Below are 26,985 nucleotides of genomic sequence, written 5' to 3'. Positions count from 1 at the left end.
CTGGGCGACAGAGTGAGACTCCAACTCAAAAAAAAATAAAAATAAAAATAAAATAAAAAAGTGAAAAAATGAGTACCAGTAAATAGATATTTGGTTGAGTTATAGATATAACAGTATATAATAAATGAATTGGCTATTTTAATGCAGATTTAAAGATTTTATAGGTAATTGTAAGTGTTATTTTGTACTTTCATAATGCTTCCATGGGACAGAATTCTCAAACCAGAAATCTGGAGAGCATGCAGGCTGAGGTTCATTATGGTTACAGCTGTGAACCTATGAGCAACTGTTTGATTACAAGTTGAATGAACTCTCAACTATGTGCATAGCCTTCCACCTCCAGTTCTTTTAACTTTTTTCCAATTTTTTCTACCTCTGTTGGCTACCTTGGCAAGAGAGAAGCCAAAATTCTTATTGATGACACAAGTGAGTGTCAGTGATATAAGTCTTTTTGAAGTTAGAAAAACAAATTGTACACTATTGGTATCAGCTATTACGTATCAAACCCCTCCTGATATCTAAAATATTTTTATTTTTTCAGTTTCTCCTATATTAGTGAATTTATCTTTTAAGCCAAGTATTTCTTTCAAGATGTAAAACTGTGATGAGATTCTAATGTAGATTCTAACGTACTTTAACCAAGTTTGAATATCCCAAGGGACTCCATTTCGAACAATGAGACATAGCTGGCTAGAACTAAGAGAGGTAAATAAACGGTGAATGTCTATGCAAACCAACAGTGTAATCAGAGGAAAGCTGTTGAAGAAGGGAATTAATAACTCTTTACTTTGTGGATTAGGGCATTTCATCCTTAAGACATTTACACACTTGCTCAAAATTTTTATCCGGCACTCTGGTTTTCTGCTTCTTAGTTCTATGAAAGTTTTGCTTATTTGTTCTATTAATTTTCACAAGCTAGTTCTCTAGTAGATACATTCACATTTTTCTTCTAATATTTGCACAAATAATATTGTGCTGATAAAATATTTAAAAAATCACATTCCTACCATTCCAATATGTCATGTTTTTATTTTACCATGATCTTCTTAAAAGTATATTTACTTTTAAGATTGTAGTATATTGAAAATGATATGTTATTTTACCCCTGGGAAAAGTATATTATAAATATATCTCTATAGTGGTTGAGAAGCTTTATAATATATGACTGACTGCATAACAGTATAGTATATACATTTTGAATGTCAAAGACTGATGAAACTCCCAGCTTTCCCTTGCTGGCTATATAACCGTGAGTGTTGATGGAATATCTTTGAACCCAGCTATGGTCTGAATGTTTGTATCCCCCTGAAATGTATATGTTGAAATCCTGCCCTCCAAAGTGGTAGTATTCTAAGGTGTGGCCTTTTGGGAATTCATTAGGACTCTGCATGGAGTTAGTGCCCTGATAAAAGAGGTCCCTTCCACCATGTGAAGATACTGCAAGAAGCTCCTAAGAAGAAGGGTCCTTGACTAGACCCCGAGTCTGCTGGTGTTCTTGGATTTCCCAGCCACCAGAACTGTGAGAAATAAATGTTTGTTGTTGATAAACCATCCAGTTTATTGTATATTTTATTATAGCAGCCCTAACAGACTAACAGAGATCACAATTTTTTCATCTAGATTGCCGTATAGGAAAAAAAACTGCAAAACTACTTTAGACACTATAAATATGGGACTTACGGCAAGATGGTGGCAGAATAGGTCAAACTGTGAGAGTCTCCACAAAAGTGAACGTTCATAAAGACTGCATGAGTGGGTGTGTGCCGGTGGGTGAGTGAAAGGCCATCTGAGGGAAGAGTTAGCTTTAGGCACCCAGGCTCTCCTCCGGAGGTGACTGCAACCCCCAGCTGTCCTGAGATGGATCCACCAGCGCACAGAATCATCTGCTGTTCTCGGGGCTCTCCTGAGGCGAGACAGCAGAAAGCAGTCGATGTCCGTCACCTGGCAGCCGGCCCGCACCATCACCTGAGTCAGCAGGGATCCTGGTGAGAGAAGATGAGGAAGAGCTGGGGAGGAGACCCACACTGGCGAGGAAGCGCCGACCAGAGCCATTGTCTCTGTCCCAGGCCAGGCAGAGCTGCGTTGCCCCACCGGCTCCGCCCAGCTTCCAACCTGTGTCCTAGAGGTGATCTCGTCAGACTCGGGAGACAGACGCCCCTCCTCCACTCTGGAACAGGCCCAGGCACATCAGATCTGAGGGGGAGACTTGACAGCCGCAGGCTGGAGAGTCCAGGTCTGCTCCATCCTCCTCCCACAGCAGTCCATGGGGCATCTGGCCCACGCTAAGAGCAACCCTATCAGCCTGCACCAAGAGCAGAGGGAAGAGACTGAAGAGCAGAGCTGAAATGAAGTTGGACTTACAGGAACAACTTCAGAGCGAGTTTTTGTTTTTTGGGGCTTTTCTTGGTCTGTTTTGCTCATTTATTTTTTGCTTTAGTTTTTTTCCAACTCTTTTTGTTTTTGATGATGTCTTTCTACATACTTTGTTTCTGTTATTTTATTGCTTTTTTTTGGTTTGTTTGTTTTTTGCTTCCTGTTTGTGTATGGGTATTTTTGAGGGAGAGTGCATCAGTAAAGGAGTTATTGTCGATTTGTGTGCTTATATGATTATCTGTATTTTTATTTAATCTTTTCTGTCTTTGCGTATCTTTTCATTTGTTAGTTGGTAAGTCTGTCTGTTTTCCCTCTTCTTCTTGTCCCTCTCCACCCTCCACTTGATCCCCTTCTTCCCTTTTCTATTCTTTTCCTTTTTCTTACTTCATTTTGCTTTTGGGGGCAAACCCATTCCCCCACTGCATGGACAGATTGCAAGGCAGTGGGAAGTAGGTTCCGGGGGGCCCACACACCAGACAGCGGGTATGAGGATCTGCATACAGTTTTTGAGTCGCAGCTCCCACCTCAAATCTCAGAACTGCAAAAAGTACAACTTCCCACCCACAGTCCAGCTCCAGAATTGAACAAAGCCAGGGAACCACATAAGAAGAATAGGAGACTGAGCAAACAGAAGTAAATGCTACCACCACATCCCTGAACAACAGAATTAAAGAAGAGGTTAAAAAAAAAAAAAGGGATAGAAAATCTACGTAAATGAAGAAAAACCAAAAGAAAAATATGGGACTCACACAGACCCCTGGGAGGTCAGCCACTGAGAATGCAAACAATGAATAGCCCGAGAATGACTGGTCTCAAGCCACAAGTCCAGATATCAAGACATTAATAGAGAGAATAAATAGAATTCAGGACAGACAATAGGAAAGAATGAAGGGATTGATAACTGAGGTAACAGCAATAAAGAGCACAGTGAATGAAGTAAATAATAAACGGATTAGTATGGAAAGCAGAATTAACCAGGCAGAAGAAGGAATCTCAGAACTTGAGGACCAAAATATGGAACTAACCCAAATTGTTAAAAACATAAGAGGGCAACTCTTTCAGGTCCCCTCCTGCTCTGCGAACTTTTCTGTCCTCTGAATAAATCCTGCTTAAAACAAAACAAAAAAATAGAAAAGAGGCTTAAAAAGACAGAACAATACCTTCAGGAGATGAGCAATTATTTCAAGAGCCCAAACCTAAGATTAATTGGAATTCTGGAGGCAGATAGACAGAGACCATCGTGGAACAAACATCCCATGAAATTATCCAAGAAAATTTCTTATCAGTGACGTGACCATTCAAACACAAGAGATTCAGAGAACCCCTGTAAGACAACAAATGAGAAGACCAAATCCTAGACAAAGAGTAATTCGCCTACACAAAATAGGTATGAGAGAAAAAAATCCTAAAGGCAGCAAGTGAAAAAGGTCAGACTACCTACCAGGGAAGACCAGTTAGAATAGCAACAGACTTGTCTGCAGAAACACTTCAGGCTGGAAGAACTTGGAGCCCAATCTTCAAAGTTTTCAAAAATAAAATAATTTCGACTAAGAATTACCTACCCAGCTAAGTTAAGCGCATCAGTGATGGAGAATTAAAATCTTTCCCAGACATTCAATCCCTAAGAGCTTATGTGACTCCAGACCAGCTCTACAAGAAACACATATTAAACACAGAAGAAAGGAAAAGAAAAATCAAAAATACAGTAAAGAGATTGAAAACACACATGAATCAACCCAAAAATCAAGAGAGACAACAAACAGCAGCAACAACAGCAAACTCCATAAGAACACCATGACAGGTATAAACTCTCAAATCTCACTAATTAGCCTGAATGTGTATGGACTAAAAGCACCACTGAAAAGACATAGAATGGGAAAATGTATAAAATATCATGAGGCAATAATATATTGTCTCTAGAGACTATCTCCCCAGAAAGGACACTCACAGACTCAAAATCAGAGGATGGGAAACAAAATTTCAGGTAAACAGAACACAAAAGAAAGCAGGAATTGCGAACTTAATATCAGACAAAATACCCTTTAAGCTATCAAAAATTTAAAAAGATATAGAAGGTCACTACATAATGATAAAAGGTTCAATCCATCACCAAAAAATATCCATCCTACACATATGTGCACCCAACATAGGAGCACCAACTTTCATAAAGCAGCTTCTAGGTAACCTTAAAAAAGATATTGACTCTAACACTATCATAGCTGGGGACTTAAATACCTCACTCACAACCCTAGACAGATCATCGAGACAAAAAATCAACAAGGAGATCCAGAACCTCAATGTGACGCTTGACCAAATGAACTTAATTGATACATACAGAACACTCCGCCCGACAACTACGGAATATACATTCTACTCATCACCACATGGAACATGCTCTAAGGTCGACCATATCCTTGGCCATAAATAAAGCATAAACAAATTCCATAAAATTGAAATACTGTCATACACCTTCTTAGACCACAGTGGAATAAAAATAAATATCTATACCAACAAAGCCCCCAGAACCCACAAAGACTTGAACACTAAACAGCATGATGCTAAACAACTCCTTGGTCAACACAGAAATCAACAGAGTTAAAAGATACCTAGAAACAAATGAAAATGGAGAATCATCTTACCAAAACCTCTGGGATGCCAGGAAAACTGTATTAAAGGGGGAATTGATATCTCTATGAACACACATGAAGAAAATAGAAACATCACAAGTTCACAACCTAACAAGTCACCTAAGGGAGCTGTAAAAGCAAGACCACCAAAACCCTAACTTCAGCAAAAGAATCCAGATCACCAAAACAAAACCTCAAGTTTGTGACACAGAAGACGAAAATATAATACAAAAAAAATCAGTGAATCAAAAAGCAGGTTCTTTGAAAGAATAAACACGATTGATGGACCCCCAGCTAGACTGACCAAGAAAAAGAGAGGAAAAAGTCCAAATAAGTACAATCAAATGCAAAAGATCTAGTCACAGCTAACGCTGAAGAAATTCAAAAGATTATCAGAGACTATGTACACTTGTATGGAAATAAACTCAAAAGCCTAAAGGAATTGTAGGGCTTTCTGACCTCACACAATCTCTCCAGTTTAAAACAAGAAGAAATCGAGACCCTAAAGAGACCAATAACAATCCAGGCAATTGACTATGTCATAAGAAAACTACATACCAAAAAAAAGCCCTGGACCAGATGACTTTCCAGCAGAATTCTACAAAACATACAAGGAGGAGCTGCTATCAATCCTATTGAAAGTATTCCAGGCAATTGAGAAAGATGGAACTCTACAAATCATTTCATGAAGCTGACATCACATTGATACCCAAACCAGGTAAAGATCCAACGAAGAAAGAGAACTACAGGCCAATATCCTTGATGAACACAGATGCTAAAATTCTCAACAAGATCCTAGGAAACCAGAACCAACAACACATCTCAAAAATCATCCAAGACCAAGTAGGCTTCATCCCCAGGACGCAGGGCTGGTTCAACATACATCAGATCATAAATGTAATTAAATATACCAACAGATATAAAACCTAAAACCACATGATTGTATCATTAGATACAAAAAAAAACTTTTGATAAAATCCAGCACCCCTTCTTGATAAAAACCCTTGAACATCTAGGCTTAGATGGAACATACCTCAAAATAGTAAGAGCCATCTACGAAAAACCCACAGCCAGCATACTGCTAAACAGACAGAAATTGGAACCATTTCCCCTGAAAACTGGAACAAGACAAGGATGCCTACTCCCAACCCTCTATTTCAACATAGTTTTGGAAGTCCTAGCTAGAGCAATCAGACAAGAGAAGGCGATCAGGGTATCCAAATAGGAAAAGAAGTTAAGTTATCCCTCTTTGCAGATGATGTGATTCTGTACCTTGAAAACCCAAGAGAATCTATCAAAAACCTCCTTGCACTGATAAAGGATTTTGGCAACATCTCAGGGTATAAAATAAATGTGCAAAAGACAGTTACATTTCTATACACCAACAATAAACAAATAAATCCAAATAAGCACAATCCCATTCATAGTAGCCACACACAGAAAAATGAAATACCTCGGCATCTTCCTAACCAGAGATGTGAAAGAACTTTACAGTGAAAACTACAAAACACTGCTCAAAGAAATCAAAGATGACACAAGTGGAAAAATATTCCATGCTTATGAATTGGAAGAATCATTGTTAAGATGTCCATCCTACCCAAGGCAATCTACAGATTTAACACAATACCCATTAAATTACCAGCAGCATTCTTTCCACACCTGGAAACAACAATACAGGAATTCATATGGAAACATAAATGACCATGAATAGCCAAAATAATCCTCAGCAACAACAAAAAAGCAAAGCAGGAGGTATCACACTTCCAGACTTTAAACTTTACTATAAAGCTACAATTATCAAAACAGCCTGGTATTGGTACAAGAACAGGCATATAGACCAATGGAATGGGATAGAAATTCCAGAAGCAAACCTAAATTTCTCAACCAACTCTTCTTTGACAAAGCCTCCACCACCAACCACTGTGTAGGGGAGAACTAATTCAGTAAATGGTGCTGGGAAAATTGGCTGACCACATGCAGAAGATTAAAACAAGACCCCTACCTGTCACCATACACAAAAATCAAGTCTAAATGCATCAAAGACCTAAATGTAAAACCTCAAACTATGAGAACCTTAGAATGCAGGAGACACCTTTATGGAAATTGGAACTGGCAACCAATTCCTGATCAAAACCTCAAGTGCCCGTGCCACAAGAGATAAGATAAACAAGTGGTACCTTATCAAACTGACAAGCTTCTGCACACCCGAAGAAACCACCAAGAAAGCAGAAAGACAGCCCACAGACTGGGAAAAAATATTTGCTTTGTCTTACAAATTACATCTTTAAACATTGTGTGCCCACAATTATAGCAGTATAGATACCAATATTATATATCAGTAGAGATATGTAATTATTGCCTTATGCAGCAGTTGTCCTTTAAATCAGGTAGGAATGGGAAAAAAACTACACACAGAAATAAGTGCGTGCTGCCTTTTACATTTATCCATGTAGTCACCTTACCTGTGTTCTTTATTCATGCAGAGTTACTGGGTAGTTTTTTTCCTTTTCAAACTGTAGAACTCTGATATTTCTTGTGGTGCAGGTCTGCTAGCAGTGAACTTTCTGTTTTTATTTGAGAATGTCTTAATTTTTCCTTCTTTTTTTTTGTGTTGGAGTCTCACTCTGTCACCCAGACTGGGGTGCAGTGGCCGCTCCCGGCCACTGCGGCCTCAACCTGCTGGGCTCCGGCTATCCTACCGCCTCAGCCTTCCAAGTAGCTGGAACTACAGGCGCACACTACCATGCCCGGCCAATTTTTTGATTTATTGTAGAGATGAGGTCTCGCCAAGTTGCCCAGGTGGGTCTCGAACCCGCAGGCTCAGGCAGTCCACTCATCTCAGCCTCCCAAAGGCACAGGATTACAGGCTGAGCCACCGAGCCCGGCTTCCTTCATTTTTAAAGAATAGTTTCACAAGATTTAGAAATTCTAGGTTGACAGTTTTGCTTTTTTCCAACACTTTGAATATGTCATTCCACTGCCTTCTGGCCCCCATGATTTCCAGTAAGAAATTCACTGTCAGTCGTACTGAGGATTTCTTGTTCATGATATGTCCCTTCTCTCTGCTTTCAAGTCTCCCCCTTTGTTTTTTGATTTTTGACTATTTATGAGGTGTCTGGGTATAGATCTCTTTGAGTTTATCACACTTGGAGTTATTGAGCTTGTTGGGTGTGTGGGTTAACATTTCTCATAATATCTAGGAAGTTTGGAGGCATTATTTCTTTAAGTATTCTGCCCCTTTCATCTCCTGGGACTCTTATGCATGTGTTGGCACACATGATGGTGTCTCAAAGGTCTCTGAGGCTCTGTTCATACTTTTTCACTCTTTTTCTTTTTTTTTAAACAGGATAATCTCAGTTGACCTATTTTAAGTTTTCAGATTCTTTTTTCTACTTAAATCTGCTCTTGAGATTTAGTTTTTTGTTTTTTTTTTAATGAGTTCTGCCTGAGTGCTTCAAGCCTTTGATTAATTTCCAGAATTTCGAAAAAACTTGATTCTGATCATTTGACCAGGATTCTTGGTGCTTTATGTGGAGGAAAACAATTTTCTGAAGTCCTAACTTCCACATTTTCACTGACATTGCTTTGATAAAAAGAATGCAACCCACAACAGAATACAAGATATCGAAAAGTGTTTTCTTGTGAAATAGCTTAGGAATCATGTTTCCCATCCTCTTTCTTCAACTCAGGCTCACTTCTTTCAGAGTGAGGAGGGGTAATCTCTGTTACAAGTTGGTTTATGTTCTTTCAAACTATATTCTGTTGACTTCATTTATAATGTGTGCATGCATCTGTGTATGATACGTAGTTTGTTTTTTGTGGGTCTTCTAAGCATGTGAGCTAACAGTGAGTGTGCTCTGGTGTGCACCCTAACTGTGTCTTGGAGTTCCATGTTGAACTATTTCATGATCAGTGATAGGATGCTTAACTATTCCGTAGTTGATAAACTTTTAGTTAGTTTGGAACAGCTGAAGAACTAGAAGCAGTACTACAACTAATCTCCTTATATATTCCTCTTTATTCCATGAATATTTCTCTAATGGAAATCTAGAAGTTGAATTGCTTGATTGGAGAGTATGTGCGTTAAAGAATTAAAAAATGCCTTAAGAGTATCTTTCAGCAGCCTAAACTAGTCTACAATTCCAGCAGTGGCATGTGAGGGTAACTCTCTTCCACACTCTCACCAATACCAAACGTTATCAGTCTTACAACATTTTGAAAATCTGGACAAAAATAATATCATTAATTTTTTTAAAATTTGCATTTAAATCATATTCTGTTTTTTTCTTTTTTGAGTTGCAGTCTCACTCTATCGCCCAGGCTGGAATGCAGTGGTGCAATCACGGCTCACTATAGCCTCGACCTCCTGGACTTAGGGGATCCTTGTCTCAGTCTGGGACTACAGGCATGCACAACCACCCTGGCTAAAACACTAGGTCTCACTATGTTGCCTAGGCTGTTCTCAAGCTCCTGGGCTCAAGCAATCCTCCCTTGGCCTCACAAAGTGCTGGGGTTACAGGCATGAGCCACCACACCCAGCCTTAAATCATATTTTGAAGAACAGTGCCATTACTGTTCCAGTAAGTTGTAATTTTTAATCCTTTTATTTCTTCCCTTTAGGGAATGGCATTCACATTACAGGAACGACAAATGCTTGGTCTTCAAGGACTTCTACCTCCCAAAATAGAGACACAAGACATTCAAGCCTTACGATTCCATAGAAACTTGAAAAAAATGAATAGCCCTTTGGAAAAGTAAGAGTTGATTAAATGTTTCATTTTGCATTGCTATTCTGATTTGAAGTGGGAGGCTTGTGGTTAATATGGCATGAGAAATATAGTCTCATAATGAGGTTTGCGTTTTTGTCAGCTGTTTGCCTGATTGTGTCTCTTTCTCGTCAGCAAGTATTCACTTGTATTCATCATTGTAAAATTTAACAGAAGTCAGTTTCATGCTTAAAGTTGTGGCATTTCAGTTTGAATATAACATTGGGAGCGAAGCATTCATTTTGTTCAGCAACATTTACTGATCGCCTCCTTTTTTGTGTGACACTGCACTAGCCGCTGAGGCTGCGCAGCACAATGAGAAAAAGCTTCATGCGGGCTTCTTCCGGAGGCATGAGTGGGGGAGCACTGGGCTCATCCGAAAGAGTGGATAAAACTTCCTGCAGGAAGCAGTGCCCGAGCCGAATACTTTTTTTAAGAGACGAGGTCTTGCTATGTTGCCCAGCCAAGAGTGGAGTGCAGTGGGTATTCACATGTGCAGTTCAAGGCTCACTGCAGCCTTCAGCTCCTGGACTGTAGCCATCCTCTAGTCTTGGTCCCCGAGGAGCGAGACTACAAGAGCATACCACTCAATCCGCTGAGCTGAGTTTTAAGTAGCGGTGTAGGGTAGCAGGCTAATGAAAACGAGTGACAGGCTGTTCTGGTTAGAGCATTCGGTCTGCTGGCAGGACTAAACCTGTCCACTGGGTTTGTTAAGCATTAGGGATTATTGGTGACCGGTGAGGATGGTTTCTTTGCTGTGGGGGCAAAGGGAAACTGCAGCAGATTGACAAGTGAATGGGAAGGGAGGAAACCTCAGCCACTCTCTCCAGAAGTTCGGGCAAGAGAGGGAAGGAGGACACTGAACAGCACGTCAAACAGGGCTTGGGCTTAAGTTTGTTTAAGACTGGGAGAGAGTCGAATGTGTTCATGGTGTGAGGAATGCGCCCGGGAGAAAGGAGGACCGAGAGAGCAAGGTCTCAGAGAAAGGAAAAGGCGTTTGGTCAAGCGCAGATGTAGAGGGGCCGCCCTTGGAAAAAAACAAATAACAGCTCTTTCTCTGAAGCCGGAAGGAAGCGTAAGGAAGACAGATGCAGGTGTTAGCAAGGATGAGCATGGCGTTGTTGGAGCAGAGGCAGTGAGATCTCCTCACACCCGATGACTTCGACTTTCTTCATGATATGCAATATGCAGGTCATGGCTCAGACTGGGAAGGGCCAAGGTGGAATGGCGTTGGGTGAGGAAAGTGACTGATGTGTGTTTGGCAGGACCACATGGCTGTGAGATAAAGCTGAACAGGACAGGTAAAGGAATGAGAACCGGCCCTTACGGCCCAGTGGCTTCGCCTTGTTTGTTTTGGTGCCCTTCTGCACAGCCATATTGTTTTCCCACAGAAAGGGTAAACTGTAGCATTGATGTAGGGTTGAAGTTTGCTGGACTGGCAACAGCGCTACATCTGTTCATTCAGCGAATAATCATCCAGGGCTGTTACGTGCCAGGCGTTGTTCTAGGCCCTGGAACTCCAGAGATGGAAGAAAAGAAAAAAGAAAACACCGACAACCCAGCCTTTCCGCTCAGGGAGTCCAATGTCTCCGGAAGGGCAGACACTGCGGGAGGGTCCTGCCTACTCATGGCACTAGGAGGAGAGGTGGCCACGGGATCGAGGAGGGAGTGCAGAGAGCCCAAAAGCAGCTGAGAGAATGGGAGAGCATGGAGTGGCCGGGGAGCCGGCGACACCCTGAGAATGCGGAGTGAGGGCGCCGTGCGCCTGCACCGCAGGGGGCAGCGCTGCAGTCTAAGAGCGGGGCGAGGACTTGGCCCTTCCGAGCCGTCACCCGTCAGCGCCCCGGGCGAGCGCTGCAGCCTCGCCGCCAGGCACACCAGCGGGTGGCTGAAGTGAAATGAGGGCGACAGTGGCGCGTCAAGGGGATGCGTGACGCGGGCAGCCTCCCTCTGTCACACGCCCCGTAGCCACCTGTTCTTTCCTTAGTAGCCCCGCGGTCTCCTTCACGCGGCCGTCTGTTCCCTCTGGGCAGCGCACTTGCCTTTTTAATTCCCGCGGCTGGGAAGAAAGCCGCTTCCCTTTCATCTCCAGCGGCTGACGCTGTTCTGCCCGCATCCTCCCGCGGATCGCGTCCGGGTGTTCCTCAGCCGCCCGCCCGCCGCCCGCCGCCCGCCGCACCTGGCCCGTGCCTGGAAATCCCGGCTCCCGCCCCCGCAGCCGGGCCTGCTCGCCGGCCGGCGAAAGCAGCCGCGTGGACGGAAGGCGTTTCCCGAGGAGGGGCGAGGCGGCCGCCCGAGGAAGCCAGGAAGGCCGGGAGCCGAGGGGGTGGCGCGCGGCGGCGGAGGGCCTCGGCCGGAAGCGGGGCCGTCGACGGTGCTGGCGTGGGGGGCAGGGCCTGGCCGAAGGGCGGCGGAAAGCCCGCCACCGGCGCTGCGCGTGCGGGGCGCGGGAGGGGGCCGTCCCGGAGAGAGGGTGCGGGCGTGGGGCGCGTCCGAGCGGCCGCGGGGTCCGGTGGAGAAGACGCGCCGGGAAGCAGACAGGTCTGGTCGCTGGCCTTCCCTTATCAGCGGGGAGAGCCATTTAAGCAGGATAAAAATGACCGCAGTCGCGGTTTTAGGAGAATGGGGAATTGCAGCTGAGGAAGAAGGCTGTGTGTCCGAAGCGCAGCGAGAAGGCCTCGAGGCCGCCCGGCTGAGACGCGGCCGCTTGGAGCGGGTGAGGGTAGAGGGAGGAGACGGGCGTGTCTGCAGAGACTTGGCAGGTGGCCTCCGTGGACTCGGTGATGTCTTGGGCTGGGGGAAGGGAGGACTGAGAGGAAGGCGCCAAGAAGGGGCCCTGGGGTGCCCATTGGCCGGAGGACAGAAGAGAAGTTCAGGGGCCAGATAACGGGTCTGCTTTCAGACACGTTTAATTCAAGGCGGTTGCTGGCTTTCCAGCCGCTGTTTTCCTGTTCTTCAAACTTAAAAAGAAGCTATTTATATATTGATCTACACGAATTGGCCATTGTTTTGTTTGTGCTGCCTCTGTGCTCTACGTAGACCTTGTCATGCCTATGCCCCACTGGATTATGAACTCCTTGAGGGCAGGGATCCCTTCATATATCCCTGGAGTTCAGGGTAGCGCCTGGCACATCATGCGTGTTAAGCCGACCTTTGAATGAATGCCCTTCTATTTTGCTTTCTGAGGCTGGGTGGGGTGGTGTGCACCTGTAATCCCAGCACTTTGCGAGGCTGAGGTGAGAGGACTGCTTGAGGCCAGGAGTTTGATACCTGCTGGAGCAACATAGCAAGACCTTGTTTCTAAAAAAGAAAAAAAGAAAAAAAAGTAGCCCAGCATGGTGGCATCCCTGGGGTTCCAGCTACCAGGAGGCTGAGGCAGGAAGATTGCTTAAGCCCAGGGCAGCCATGTGAACTGAGACTACGTCACTGCACTCCAGCCCGGGTGACAGGGTGGGACCTGTCCCTCAAAAGAAAAAGAATGCCGATTTTTAAAAATGTATCTTGCTTTCTCAGTCACATGTCGGCCTCCTTGAAGGCGAGTTCCTTACAGGCGGCGGCCTCGTGATGGTCTTCGCGTCTCCAGTGCCTTGTGCAGAGCCTGACTCAGAAAGGGCTCGATCAGCTTGAGCTGCTGTTTCTGTTGTTTTCATCATCATCTGCCACTGAAGTGCCCTTATATTTTGTCAGCTTTTAGTCTCACGTATTAAATAGTGATACTCTAGGGTTCTGCTTTTCTGGGGTGCGGATGTGGGAGGGGGGACTCGATGTCAGTTGTAGACATTTGGGGTTCACAAGCAAAAACTTTTCATGTAATGCGGGCTGACTTAGACATCGTTAACTGTGCTTAATTCCAGATACATCTATATAATGGGAATACAAGAAAGAAATGAGAAATTGTTCTATAGAATTCTGCAAGATGATATTGAAAGTCTGATGCCAATTGTATATACACCGACAGTTGGTCTTGCCTGCTCCCAGTATGGGCACATCTTCAGAAGACCCAAGTAAGGCTTATTTACAAAGTATACTTGCAAATGATTATTGTACAAGGAAAATATCATTCCATGACAGCTTCTGCGTTTCGATTTTATGAGCTGCAGCCTTATCCCAACCACATTTCCACATTACAAAAGCTAAATTTGAATTAAAAGGGATTAGTAAAACCCAACATACTCAAAGTTATACCATTGTAAAAACAGCATCATTCATTCCTAACTTTCCTTAAATGTTTGTGATTGTTAAAATAATTGTATACTTTTGGGGCAGCAACAACAACAAAAAGTTTTTAATTCTTGTGACAGAGTCCAGAAATATCATTAAAATGTTTGTTGATCTGGCAAAATTATGGGATTGGTTCTTTCTCATTTTTATCTGCTTTAATTTCTGTTGCTTGTTCTCCTTTTTTATGAACTTTCATGACTTTCAACTTCAAATAGTTCAGCAAATATTTTAAATAGAAAGAGTACTGAAATGGCCCATTGACTCAGGTCCTTGAATGGGTCATATAGTCACTCTGAATGTGGAAAGTAGGATAGCAGTACCCAGTCAAGAACTATTGAAGAAACTGATGTGACTGTTCTTTGTAAACTTAAAAGCATCACATAAATTCTATTTTTCCGTAATTTGAGTTTTCTTATCTTGTTCTTCTAAGCTATTGTCATTTTCCTTTATCCTTATATTTTTCCCATGCCCACTCACACACTGATACAAATGTGAAAATTCACACAAGGTGTGATCGCATTTGTCTTCAGTCTCCCCATATCTAGTGTAGTGGCTTTCAAACTTTAATGTGCATAAGAAACATCTGTGGGACTTATTAAAAATGTTGATATCTGCCAACTTTCCTCTCCTTCCTACTTCAAGATTTCTGATGAAAAAGATAAAGGTCTGGAGGTACAGATTTTAGTAAACACCCTAAGTGATTGTGTCACAGGTATTCCCTGAAGACACGAAGAAGCACTGTCCACTCTAACCTCTGTACTACCAGACATTTATGAACCTGAAACATTCCGAATGAAGCTCAGTGCCAGTCCCACTGGTGTCTCCTGCCTTCTCTATGTTCCTTTTCTATTTCACTAATATTCTAGATAGAGAAAACACATTAAAATGCTATAAAAACTTTTGTTCTGCAGGATGTTGGAGAGGACGGGTTATGCTTTTTTCTTTTACGTGTTGGATGTAGCAAATACCAAGAGTTTCAAGTTTAGCAACTTTGGTCAATCTGATCATCGTTGATGCTGCTCAGATCTTTCATAGTTTCTTATTAGAATAGTAGTTCTCAACCTAAATGAAAGGATAGAGAGAAATTTGAAAATGCTGACCTTGAGCCCTACCCCCCAAAATTCTGATTTAGTCAGTCTAGATTTGGGCCCAGGTGTGGGAGTTTCATCAAAGCCTGGTGTGAGCTTGTGTACCCAGAATTGAGAACTGACTTGAAACACAAAAAAGAGCATGGTTTTTGGGTGAAAGCAAATACTGTATATTATTCATACAGTATATTGTGCAGTTTTGTATGTTTTGTTTTTTACATAGAAGATAGTAAATCCTGGTGGGTTGATTGATCTAAACTCTAAGCCTGTTAAGTCAGAATCTCTGGAGGTGTAGACCCTGGCATTTCAAAAAGCTGATCTGACTCCATTGTGTAGCTATGGTGAGAAACTGCCAAACTAAACTGATTGCACTACAATAATACAGCCAAAGTTAAAATATCAATGAGAAAGTTAAATGTAAAAGTCAGTTTGAAGACAATGGGGACCTTCTGGCCCTCGTCTCTGCCAGACCTGTATTCCAGAACCCGTGCTTCTTTTTTCTCTATTTTTCTCCTTCCCTCCTTTCTTCCGTTCTCTTTTGAAGTCTAGATTATCTCAATTAGACAGCAATGTACTGTGTTCTGCCATGTACACATATTTCAAAGCACGCTGTACATGGTAAATACCGTTGGCCCCTGAGCCACGCAGGAGTAACCTAGGTGCGCTTGTACTCAGGTTTCCTTTAGCCTCTGCCACCCCGGAGACTCCAAGACCAGCCCTTGCTGCGCCGTCTCCTCTCTGTGGTTTTCTTAAAGACATTTTCTTTTCTCCAACTTACAGCGTATAGTGCCTAACACAACCTATGATGCTTAACCCGAACCCGAACCCGAACCCTAACCCTAACCCTAAATTTGTGTTAACTGGCTTGATGTAATTGCTGAAGCTTCCGATTAACAGCAGCCTATGAGTTAAATTTTGAGAGAATCCAAAGTTATCTATGGATTTCAACTTTTGATTTTCTAGACCCACATTATTCCAAGGCCAGCTGTGTATGCGATTTTTATTTGCCAACTTGAAGGTAACATAAATGAAAGTCACTTTCCACTTTTCCCTCGTGCTTCAGGCACTGCCTCTTTTGTGCGAATTTACTGTGATTTTCCTCCCCCCCTCATCCCACTCCTCCACGTTTTCAGTTCCGGTGAGTTTTGACAGTCATTTGCTTGGCCACACTGTGTTCGCCTGCATCTGTGGCTTAGCCCTAGGTGGTGTTTGCTCTTTCTTTGTGGGTGTGTATTGAATTTGTTTGAACATGAGATGTGGATACGTTTCTTGGGTAAAATTTCACCATTTAACAATAATCTTTTTTGCAGCTCTTAGGTGACCAATGTAATTACAGTCTGAAGTAGTTGAAAATGTTTGAAAGTAAGCCAGTGTGACTTAGCTAAATCTGCTTGGAATTATACTGTGTTTGATTAAAATATCAGAATATTCCAATTGTGCACAAAAACTTAGAAACAAAACTGTTGTGAAATGCAAAGGTGTTTTTGTTCTGTTGCAGGGGATTGTTTATTTCAATCTCAGACAGAGGCCATGTTAGATCAATTGTGGATAACTGGCCAGAAAATCATGTTAAGGTACTAATAGCACAACCCTCCTTCTCGCAATGCTTTCTCTCTTCTTGTAAGTCGTCTCTAAGTTTCCAAGAACAGCTTTTCCTTGTTGCTCTGATTTATTTTGCATCTGTATACATGCAGGTTTAATATTTTGTGTTGGAGGAGATGATAATAGCAATAGTTATAAAATGGGTCACTTGCATAGAGTTTGACTCTTGAGAGACAAATTGAAGCTCGTATACGAGGTAAACCATCTCAGTGCCAGTCCCACTGGTGCCTCCTGCCTTCTCTGTATGCCTTTTCTAGTTCACTAATATTCTAAATAGAGTAAATACATAAAAATGCCATGAAACATTTTGTTCTGCACGGTGTGGAAGAGGACTGGTTATGCTTTTTTTCTCTTCAGTGTAAGGTTTAGAACCTTAGCAAAAACCCAGAGTGTCAAGTTTAGCAACCTTGGTCAATCTGGCTATCTTTCATAAAATAAAATGTCATCAATTAAGATCTTTTGTGGACTTCTGTTTTTATTATAGGTAGTAATCTTAATGTATAATCATTAGTTTGAATAATCTAGACAAAATTTGGTCAGATAAACTCACAGTATCATCTTAAGACATTATAGATAGGTATCTTTTTTGTTCTAGGTTTTTTTCTCTTTCACAGTTGCTAAGGTTTTTCTTATGATGTCAGAGTACCATGGTGCTTATTTCTAAGCTCTTATTTTTCTCTTATGGCAATCACTCTATCAGAATCTTGTTCACCTCTGCCATATTTTGTCTTTCTGAAGATATTTAAGTTGACTCCCTCGTCAGAGACATTCTATTCCTAAGCCAGAGTCAGAGGGAAATCAAATCTAGTTCATTATTTTTTAGTAGCTTATAACAATCAGAATCCTAGAGTTTTAAATACGCTGGGTTGGTTTACATTGGAAGTTAGCCAAGAAACTATCTTATTTTTTAAAATGGGAGTGAAAATATATGAAGTGAATCTTTTTAAAATGCTTTTTTAGTGCCCCATTTTGACAACTTTTAATTTGCATTTTTCTGTGTGTATGATTAAGGCTGTTGTGGTGACTGATGGAGAAAGAATTCTAGGTCTTGGAGATCTGGGTGTCTATGGAATGGGAATTCCAGTAGGAAAGCTTTGTTTGTACACAGCTTGTGCGGGAATACAGCCTGATAAATGCCTGCCTGTATGCATCGACGTGGGAACTGATAATCTAGTGAGTAGTATAATTTTCTCCCTTGTATTTTCCCCCTGTATTTTAAGAATTTTAATCATATTCACCCTTCTAAAATAATTTAAAAGTGGAAATTTTTATGATTAAATTTTAGTCTTAGGCCGGGCATGGTGGCTCACCTTTGGAACCCTGGCACTTTGGGAGGCTGATGTGGGAGGATTGCTTGAGCCTGGGAGTTCAAGACCAGCATGAACAACACAGGGAGACCTGGTCTCTACAATAAATCAAAAAATTACCCAGCTGCAATGGCACGCTGAGCCTAGGAGGTCAAGGCTGTGGTGAGCTGTGATTGTGCCACTGCACCTCAGCTGGGGTGACAGGGTGAAACTCCAACTCAAAAAGAAAAGAAGTATTTTTCTTAAACTCTATTTTTAATATGTATGTAGATAATAGTAAATTAAGCCTATTAAAACTTTCTTGAAGGGCAAGAATCTTAAAAAATTGCATTAATAATTTTTATTTTGTAGTTTTTGTTGTATGTGCTTAAACTGGTTGTATAATAAAAGTGGCCTTTTTTTACGTTTGGCTTCTTTTATAGGCACTCTTAAAAGATCCATTTTACATGGGTTTGTACCAGAGACGAGATCGCTCACAGCATTATGATGAACTGATTGATGAGTTTATGAAAGCTATTACGGACAGGTATTTAAAGTTTGAGAATAGGAAAGCATTTTTAATGGGGGTGCAGGAACCACAGTTTTGTTTTGTTTTCCTTTATTTCTTGTGAAGACAAACAAGAGGAGATTAAATTTTTGAGAACTTGAGCTCTTTTCTGTTTCATGAGATGCAAGGTGATCACCATGCTCTGCCTTGTGTTCTTGAGTTACCTGACATCTTGTGGAACGTCTGTACTCACTGCTCCTATCGAACCCTCACTGCTCAGTTTCTCTTCCAGCCCTTGACAGTCAGGTTTACTCCCTCCATTCCACTGAGTGCCTTTTATGTTGTAAATTTTCTGACCATGTGGTCCTCCTACCTCTCCATACCTCTTCACCTCTTGGCAGCATCGGACCAGAGTTTCCCATTCCTGCATCCTTGAGACACTCTTTTCTCTTGACTACTAAAACCCTTTCCTAACTTGGTCTTTCTCTCACCTTCTTTCTTTTGCCGCCTTCACTGGTTCTTCTAAGTGTGGCTGATGCCTAGGTGTGATGGTTCCTGCCCCTATTTTCAATACTTTGCAAGACTGAGAGGAGGATCACTTGAGGCCAGGAGTTTTTGAGACCAGGCTGCACAATGTAGTGAAACTCCACCTCTACGAAAAAAAAGAAGAAAGGCCAGCATGGTGGTGAGTGACTTGAGAGGCTGTGGTAGGAGGATTGCTTGAGGCCAGGAGTTTGAGGCTTCAGTGAGCCAAGATTAAGCCTACCAGTGTACTTCAGTCACATCTACATATATACATAGAATGTAGAATGTAATATGATATTACACATATAGAATAATAAGCGGGTGACTACATAGGCCTCTTCTCTTGGAGCCATGCAAGCTTTGGCCTTCACTCGTGCGACTCTGAAACCCGGAAAGCCCATCTCTGCAGTTCCACAGCTCTTCCGAGGCACTGCTAATCAAAATCCTTCATCTGGATACTCTGTTGCTACTTCCTGTTGGTGTCTCAAACTCACCGCCCTCCCTTTACAAACGGCCTGTTTTCTCGGTTCCCAGCTTCTGGCATTGGCAGCAGCTTTCAGACATTGCCAAACCTGGGGTCCTGGCAGGGCCTTACTCTTCCTGCTTCTCCGTGGACACCCCCACGCAGTCAGCTATTACTCATACCCAGTTGACGCTACAGCCTCAAGGCCTCGGAGATCCCTCTCTCGTTTCCTGTTGCCATAGCCTTGCTCTCTCCTTACCTCTCTTCTGAGTTCTTCTAATGCTTCTTCCAGTTCTCTCCTCTCTAGTCATTTGCATGTTAACTCTAGCTTGATTCATCCTCTAAAAACATACACTTCGTTATGCCAGTCTTTTGTTTGAAATTTATATTGGTTTCCTATTGCCATAGGATAAGCTCCACATTATTTATCTTAGTGATCTAACCCTGGCCTACCTTTTAAATTACTAGCACCCAGAAAATACACAGAAATTCATTGCTTTGTGGAGCTCAGAGTTGATATAAGTTGAATTTTGCGCCTTCCCAGAAAGTGCCATCTCCCCTCCTTCCTCTCACTTTCCTGTCCTTGGACAACTACATAGTATCTTCTTAACCATCCAGGTTGCCTTGACATTGTAACAACTTCTTTCTTACTTTCCAGTTGATCCTCATCACCAATTTCTGTTTGTTTACTCTAATTTCTCATAGTTATCCCTTTGCTTCCTGTGTCTTCTGCTTCAGATTGTGTGTCCTCATATCACAGTAGCCTCCTAACTGCTTCTGTCATTCTTATCTCTCCCCACACCAGGATTTGCGTCCTGGCAGGTGTGTCCTTCCTGAAAGGAGTCTAATGTGAATTCTTCCCTTCTGTGCAGCCTTCGGTGGTTCTATATGGGATGCAGAAGAAAGCCCCTGTTCTCTAATTTGGCATTAAAGATCCTCCCTTGTTTGACCCACCCTGCATTAACCAACTTCTCCCTTCTCTTTTAATATAAATCTTGAAATATATAGCCAGACTGTTGAAAATTCAGAGTCACCCTAAAATCTACCTCGTCTTTCTCCCCATCTCTTTACTTTTTGTTCTTTGCTCAAGGCCCAAATAAGTCCTACCTTCTTTTCAAGCTTCCTGTACTGTTCTCATTTGCCTGGATGCTTGCTGTCTTCTTTTTCTGAATGTCAGTGAACTCATATAGCAATTATTTTTTTATCTATTTAAGATACACCTTCCTGTGCTGCTGTTTAACTATTAATGCAAGGAGAATATACACATCAAATTGTCTCTTCTTTTTAGGAAGTTATTTAGTCCTTACATGTGCCGGGCACTCTCCTGGGCACTTGGAAACGGCCTACAGATTGAGATCCCACAGGGCCATCATGGCGCCACATTCTTCTTAAGCACTCTATACATTTTTTTTTTTTTGAACAGTAGATCTCTGCATTTTGGATCTAGTCTTTCACGGGCTCTGGAAATTTTTGGATGGCCTTAATTGAGCTAACATAATGCATTACTTTTATGTGCTATAATGGGGAATATTACACGGGAAAACTGTTTAACAGTGGTATTTCCAACGCAACCATTGTGGATTTTGCTGTTTTTAGATATGGCCGGAACACACTTATCCAGTTTGAAGACTTTGGGAACCACAATGCATTCAGGTTCTTGAGAAAATACCGAGAAAAGTATTGTACTTTCAATGATGATATTCAAGGTAAAGGAAGAGGAAAGCTTCAGGTTTTTTATCCCTACCTTTGAACATATTTAATGTGCCCAATTTTTACCTGTGAAAACCTTTGTTTTTCCTACAGGGACAGCGGCAGTGGCTCTTGCCGGTCTTCTTGCAGCACAAAAAGTTATCAGCAAACCAATCTCACAACACAAAATCTTATTCCTTGGAGCAGGAGAGGTAAGTTTCTTGGAATCTTTTTCAAATTTACAACCGACACTCTCCTTTAGAATTGGAAAGTGAGGCAGAATGTTAATAGGTACAAAAGAGCACAATGAGCACAACAAAACTATAGTTTTGTTGTGATACAGGGCATGAATCCAAGACGACTGTTGTTATGTAGGTAATTTAAAATATTTAGACTGTCACCAAAAGTTAACTTTTATTTGGTTTGCAGGGGACAAATGTTTCTCATAACATAGAACCTTTATGATATAAAGTAATTCAAGGATTGCATTATACTCTGGTATTCTTAACATTTATGTCTTGTTGGACAGGCTGCTCTTGGAATTGCAAATCTAATAGTTATGTCTATGATAGAAAATGGGCTCTCAGAAGAAGAGGCACAAAAGAAAATCTGGATGTTTGACAAGTATGGTTTATTAGTTAAGGTAAGGTATTTAAAATTTGGAGAAGCCAAAGAGTGTTTTTGTTGTTAGGATACTTTAGTTGGATTTTTAAAATATTTTCATTTCTTAGACTCTTGTATCTCACTGGACTATCCAAACTGTACCATTGGGGACCTTCCCTTGTTTTTTTTTGTTTGTTTTTTTTTTTGAGTTGGAGTCTCACTCTGTCGCCCAGACTGGAGTGCAGTGGCCGCTCCCGGCCACTGCAGCCTCGACCTGCTGGGCTCCCGCGATCCTTCCGCCTCAGCTTTCTGAGTAGCCGGAATTACAGGCACGCACTACCACATCCAGCTGATTTTTGATTTGTTGTAGAGATGAGGTCTCGCCAAGTTCCCAGGCGGGTCTCAAACCCGCGGGTTCAGGCAGTCCGCTCACCTCAGTCTCCCAAAGTGCAGGATTACAGGCTGAGCCACCGAGCCCAGCTCCTTGTATTTTTAATAGAGATCTCTAGTCTCGTTGCCTTTTGTGAGAACTCTTGCTTCATATTTAAACCATAATCTCTGTATTGGTACCCAGGCTTGCTCTTTCTTGCTTTGTTCTCTTGCTCTTAAGAGGTCAAAAGCTATTGTACCAGTATGATTGTATTTGAGCCTTCTAAAAATAGGGAACTCAGAACTTTTTAATTAAATTACAGTTTTAGTAATATATAGCTGAGATTTTATCAAAAATGTTCTAACCCTTTGAAAATCATAATCACCTCTAGCAATCTAATAAAAACCCATGGGCCCTTTCTCAAAACAAAACAAAAAAAAGCCTGTACCCCTGAAACAAATCCATGGATAATAAAGAGCTTGTCTCCCATTGGTCCTGCCTTCCGCCCTCAGCTTTGATTATCGTTTTTATTAGCTTAAGAGTGTTACATATCTTATCCACGTAACACATTGAAATCCAGGGAAACTGCTTCCTAGTTGAACTAGTCAATGCACAGTGTTGTATTTTTGTGTGTGCACATCATAATATTAATACTATAGCAGTTTTTTTGCATTTCCATCTATGGAGCAAGCTATCTCAATATACTTCGCTCCACTTCTGAAATCAGTATCAGTATTCCATTAGCACGAAAGTAAAATGAAAAATTAAAGAGTGTGAGTAAAAAGTGTTGAGTACTTAAACTGCACATAATTTGAAATAAAATAATAGTAATTTAACATATAGTTGACATTGTGATAAAACTTTACATGTATTATCTCCCTTAGTTCTCTCAAAAGTCCTGTGAAGTTTTACCAGTGAGGAACTGGAGATCAGAAGGTCAGGGTACTTTCTCACAGTCATCAGCTTATATGTATGGAGGCGGGATTCCAACCCAAGTAGCCTGACTGTGAAGCCTGTGCTTGGAATTGTGGAACTGTGAGACCTTCCAAGGAGGCTGTGACTCCTGCATTTGCTAGTGTGCAGGTTGCAAGGATAAGGCATTCCATCGTTAGAAGCGACTAGAGGGATGTATATGCTTAAGGGTACTCGGTTAGTGGGGTGCCTTTTTTTGCAGTGTTGGTTTTCAAGTGCGTTGAGATCCTTTACCATGTCGGAAGGCCAGGTCCAGAACGAATGTAACGTTGGCAGCCACAGTGTATTCCCTTAGCCCACGTGAGAATCCCAGTACATTTTCCTGTGCCTTGGCAGAGGGCGTATTCCTTCAGGGCGTCAGGCAGCCTGGCCTGCACAGGCTCGAGGCGTCAGGTCTCCCGGTGACCCTGAGGGCTGCCCTTGGTTTTGAGGCCGTCGGAGTCTCCTCCTGAACTCCCGTGTGGGGGAGCTCTGGTGATCCTGGGGACAGACCTGTCACTGCTTCGAGAACCAGATCTGGGGGGACCGATTCGCAGTCCTTTGCTTAGCCCCTCAGCAGCTGAGGCTGGTGCGCCCCTTTTCTCGCCCCTGCGGTGTCTCGCCTGGGGCTACGTCTGTCAGCGGCCCCTCAATCTGGTCTCATGGCACGGCTAAAGACTTCGTTTCCGACCTGGGTTTCAGGAAGGAAAGCATGTTTCTTATCCCAGCCATCTTGAACCGGAATTCCTATTCCCCTTGTTCATGGACTCCAGGTAGTACAAGTCCATGGTATGTCTGCCTGCGATTCTGAAATCCTAAAAGTTCTGAAATCGCAATTTTTTTCTGAAATTCGCTTGATGACAGACATGATTGACTGGAACTGACATGGTAACAACCTGAGCCACACTAATGAGAAGGCTATTTGTGGTCTTAACCTTGTATACTTGCTGTGGCCATTCATAAGTTTGTTCAGCTGTGGGGTGTCTGTTGAGAGGGGGACATCTGTAATTTTGATATATTGCCAGACTGCCTTTCGAGAATATGAAAAATTCTTCATTACAAAACTCATCTGGCCCAGACAAGGATTATAGGCCTTTGTGCCATATTGCATTTAGGAGAACTCCACAGAGTAAATGTCCTTTTGAGAGGAACTAGAACATTTCTGGATGTAATGGGACTTGATTTTTGCTTTATATTTGAATTTATGAACACTGTGATAATAGAATTAGAAGATATGGGTTGAAAAGGAAAGTAAATGAAAATCAAAAGACATTTCTGTTATAGAAAAAATAAGTAACTCTGTTTTTTCACTTCATCCTCAATATACATTTACTAAAAAATACTGCAATTTATCTCAAAATTTAGGGGCGGGAAGCCAAAATAGACAGTCATCAGGAACCATTTGCTCACTCAGCCCCAGAGAGCATACCAGATAGTTTTGACGAGGCAGTAAATATACTTAAGCCTTCAACTATAATTGGTAAGTAAAGTTATTGGTAAATCTGTATGTTGCCAGTCCTAACTACCATGTAGGATTGCTAAAAATGAATTGACAGTTTACCTGGGTTTCAGCATATAGGATGTTTTCTGTGATAGTTTTTGGTTACCATGCATGAACATTCAGTTAGCGGATGTTGCTTGTACTTTAAGTACTAGACACTTCAGTTGATCATGCGTTGCTTTTAGAGTTGGTATGACTGTTAAGCTCAAAACATGAAAAAGACCAAGGTTATTTGCAGTCTATGCTGGAAAATCCTGTGCGGAGTCAAAGATGATCATTGGCAACACAGCTGAAAACTTTCAGGGATCTTTGAATCAGACATTGCATAGCTGACATCAGACTGTATGTCATCATGTCCTTCAGTCCTCAGCAGAAAATGTAAAAGTCTTTCACAGAGGAGCTATACAACTTCCTATGTAGCTGTAAGATTTGAATCTGTCATTTTTCTTGTAATTTTATTAATTTCACATTGGAACTCTGTTTAAGGTTAAAGGGTAAAATAGTCACAAATAGTTCTGGGATCAGGAAAAGTGTGTCTGTGATAGCTTCTTCATTGATTAGAATTCAATTGGGATTTTTTAGAGTGAGAAGAAACCTTAAAGGGTCTCTAGTCCATTTGTCTCAAAACTCACTCCAGGGGTCAATAATAAAATGAAAAAATGTTTAATGTGAGCATACTTACCGGAGGGACTATGCAGTACTCAGCAGAGGCAGCACTTGGTGACCCCCAGGTGGTCTGAGTCTTCTTCCTTCCGCACGCTGTACTTCCACAACACTGCCTGCTGCTGTCATAGCACCTGTTGCAGGTGTTCTGATCTTCCTTTCACTTTGCAGTTTTTCTCTCAGCCATCAGCTGCCTGCGTTATACTCATTTTTATATCCTAACGGTGTAACGAAGTGTCTAGGACACTGCAGGACTTCAAAAAAGGCCATTAAACTGAACTGGGTCAAGAAAGTAGATTGCTTTAATCAAGATGATCTTTTATCCTTTCTGAATTCCTATTTTACAACGAGTACCAGAGAGTGTTGCCGTTTAACATTTGAGATGCAAGTTTTACTTATTTTTTTAACATTTTTAATTGTGGTAAAACACACATAACATAAAATGTGCTGTCTTATCTGTTTTTAAGCATATAGTTCAGTAGTGCTAAGTATATTCACATTGTTGTGCAACACAGCTCCAGATCTCTTCATCTTGCAAAACTGAAACTCTATATCCTTTAAACAACAATTCTGCATTCTCCTATTTCCCCAGCACCTAACAACTTTCGGTCTCTGAATTTGACTACTCAGGGCACCTCATGTAATTGGAATCACACAGTATTTATCTGTTTGTGACAGGCTTGTTTCACTTAGCATAATGTTCTCAAGGTTCATCCTTGTTGTAGCAAGCTTATCTTAGAGTGATGGAAATAGTTTTATACTCTTTTTTTATCTCACATAATTTACTATGCAGTAGGCAAGGGTTTAAGTGAAAACTTTAAGCGTTTTAAAATTTTTCAGAATTGAGATTGTGGTCGCACCGATTTTGCATGACTGAGATAGTGCTATTTTCTGTGCTTTTGTTACGGTAAACCTATTGTAGAAACACTACTGGTAAGATTAGTTTTTATACCTGTAATGAAGTTGCTTTTTTTCCCTTTGCTTATTACAGGAGTTGCAGGCGCTGGCCGTCTTTTTACTCCTAATGTGATCAAATCCATGGCTCATATCAATGAAAGGCCTGTAATATTTGCACTGAGTAATCCAACAGCAATGGCTGAGTGCACGGCTGAAGAAGCATATACACTTACAGAGGTATTAATGATAACCATATGAATTGGTCATGTGTATCATTTTCCCTCAGTTACACGTTCTTGCACACTTCTTTTAGCTGGTTACCTAGAGGTTGTAATATGCATCCATGGGTCATCAAAGTCTGATATGAATAATCACTTGTATCTGTCAGTTCTAGAAAGCAGTTACCTTGTAGCTCAAACTTTTAATGCCCTCACACTGTTTGCACTCTTATTGTTGTGCATTTTAATTTTCTGTGTATTTTAACCTCAAAATACATAATTGTTATTTCATTTAAAATTATTCATTTAGATTTACCTACACTTTAATTTTTTATATTACCATTTCTTCCTGCATGTCTGTGCCAGGATCATTTTCCTTCCCCAGAACTCCTTTCCTTAAGTGTGGGTCCAATTAATTCTCTTGATGATTTCTTTATTTTGCTTTCATTCTGAAAGCATTTTCACTCTGCATAGAAGTAAAAGTAAATACTTGAGTACTGTGAAGATGTAATTTATTGTTTTCTGGCTTCTGTTTTCCTTTTGATGATACATCACTGTGTCTCGGGTTTTTAGCAGTTTTATTACAAAGAACCTCTGTGTGGTTTTCTTTATGTGTAGCCACCACCACCCCCCA

General features: G+C 41.6%; 1 protein-coding gene across 2 annotated transcripts in view; it reads left to right on the top strand.

Annotated features, from left to right (window-relative positions):
- ME2 (malic enzyme 2) overlaps nucleotides 1-26,985 on the top strand; it is a 52,092-nt gene that overhangs the window by 6,339 nt on the left and 18,768 nt on the right. For both annotated transcript variants that reach the window (XM_021717885.1, XM_008069390.1), the window contains exons 2-11: nucleotides 9,621-9,754; nucleotides 13,621-13,770; nucleotides 16,574-16,649; nucleotides 17,689-17,850; nucleotides 18,407-18,510; nucleotides 21,056-21,165; nucleotides 21,263-21,360; nucleotides 21,678-21,791; nucleotides 24,438-24,552; nucleotides 26,228-26,370. In XM_021717885.1, coding sequence (XP_021573560.1) covers nucleotides 9,621-9,754; nucleotides 13,621-13,770; nucleotides 16,574-16,649; nucleotides 17,689-17,850; nucleotides 18,407-18,510; nucleotides 21,056-21,165; nucleotides 21,263-21,360; nucleotides 21,678-21,791; nucleotides 24,438-24,552; nucleotides 26,228-26,370 — 1,206 coding nt within the window. The remainder of the gene's footprint in view (nucleotides 1-9,620; nucleotides 9,755-13,620; nucleotides 13,771-16,573; nucleotides 16,650-17,688; nucleotides 17,851-18,406; nucleotides 18,511-21,055; nucleotides 21,166-21,262; nucleotides 21,361-21,677; nucleotides 21,792-24,437; nucleotides 24,553-26,227; nucleotides 26,371-26,985) is intronic.

This window comes from Carlito syrichta, unplaced genomic scaffold (genome assembly GCF_000164805.1).
Source record: "Carlito syrichta isolate Samal-C Ts95f unplaced genomic scaffold, Tarsius_syrichta-2.0.1 Scaffold110315, whole genome shotgun sequence".
In the NCBI taxonomy this organism is placed as follows: Eukaryota; Metazoa; Chordata; class Mammalia; order Primates; family Tarsiidae; genus Carlito; species Carlito syrichta.
This window is presented reverse-complemented; position numbering and strand designations above follow the sequence as displayed.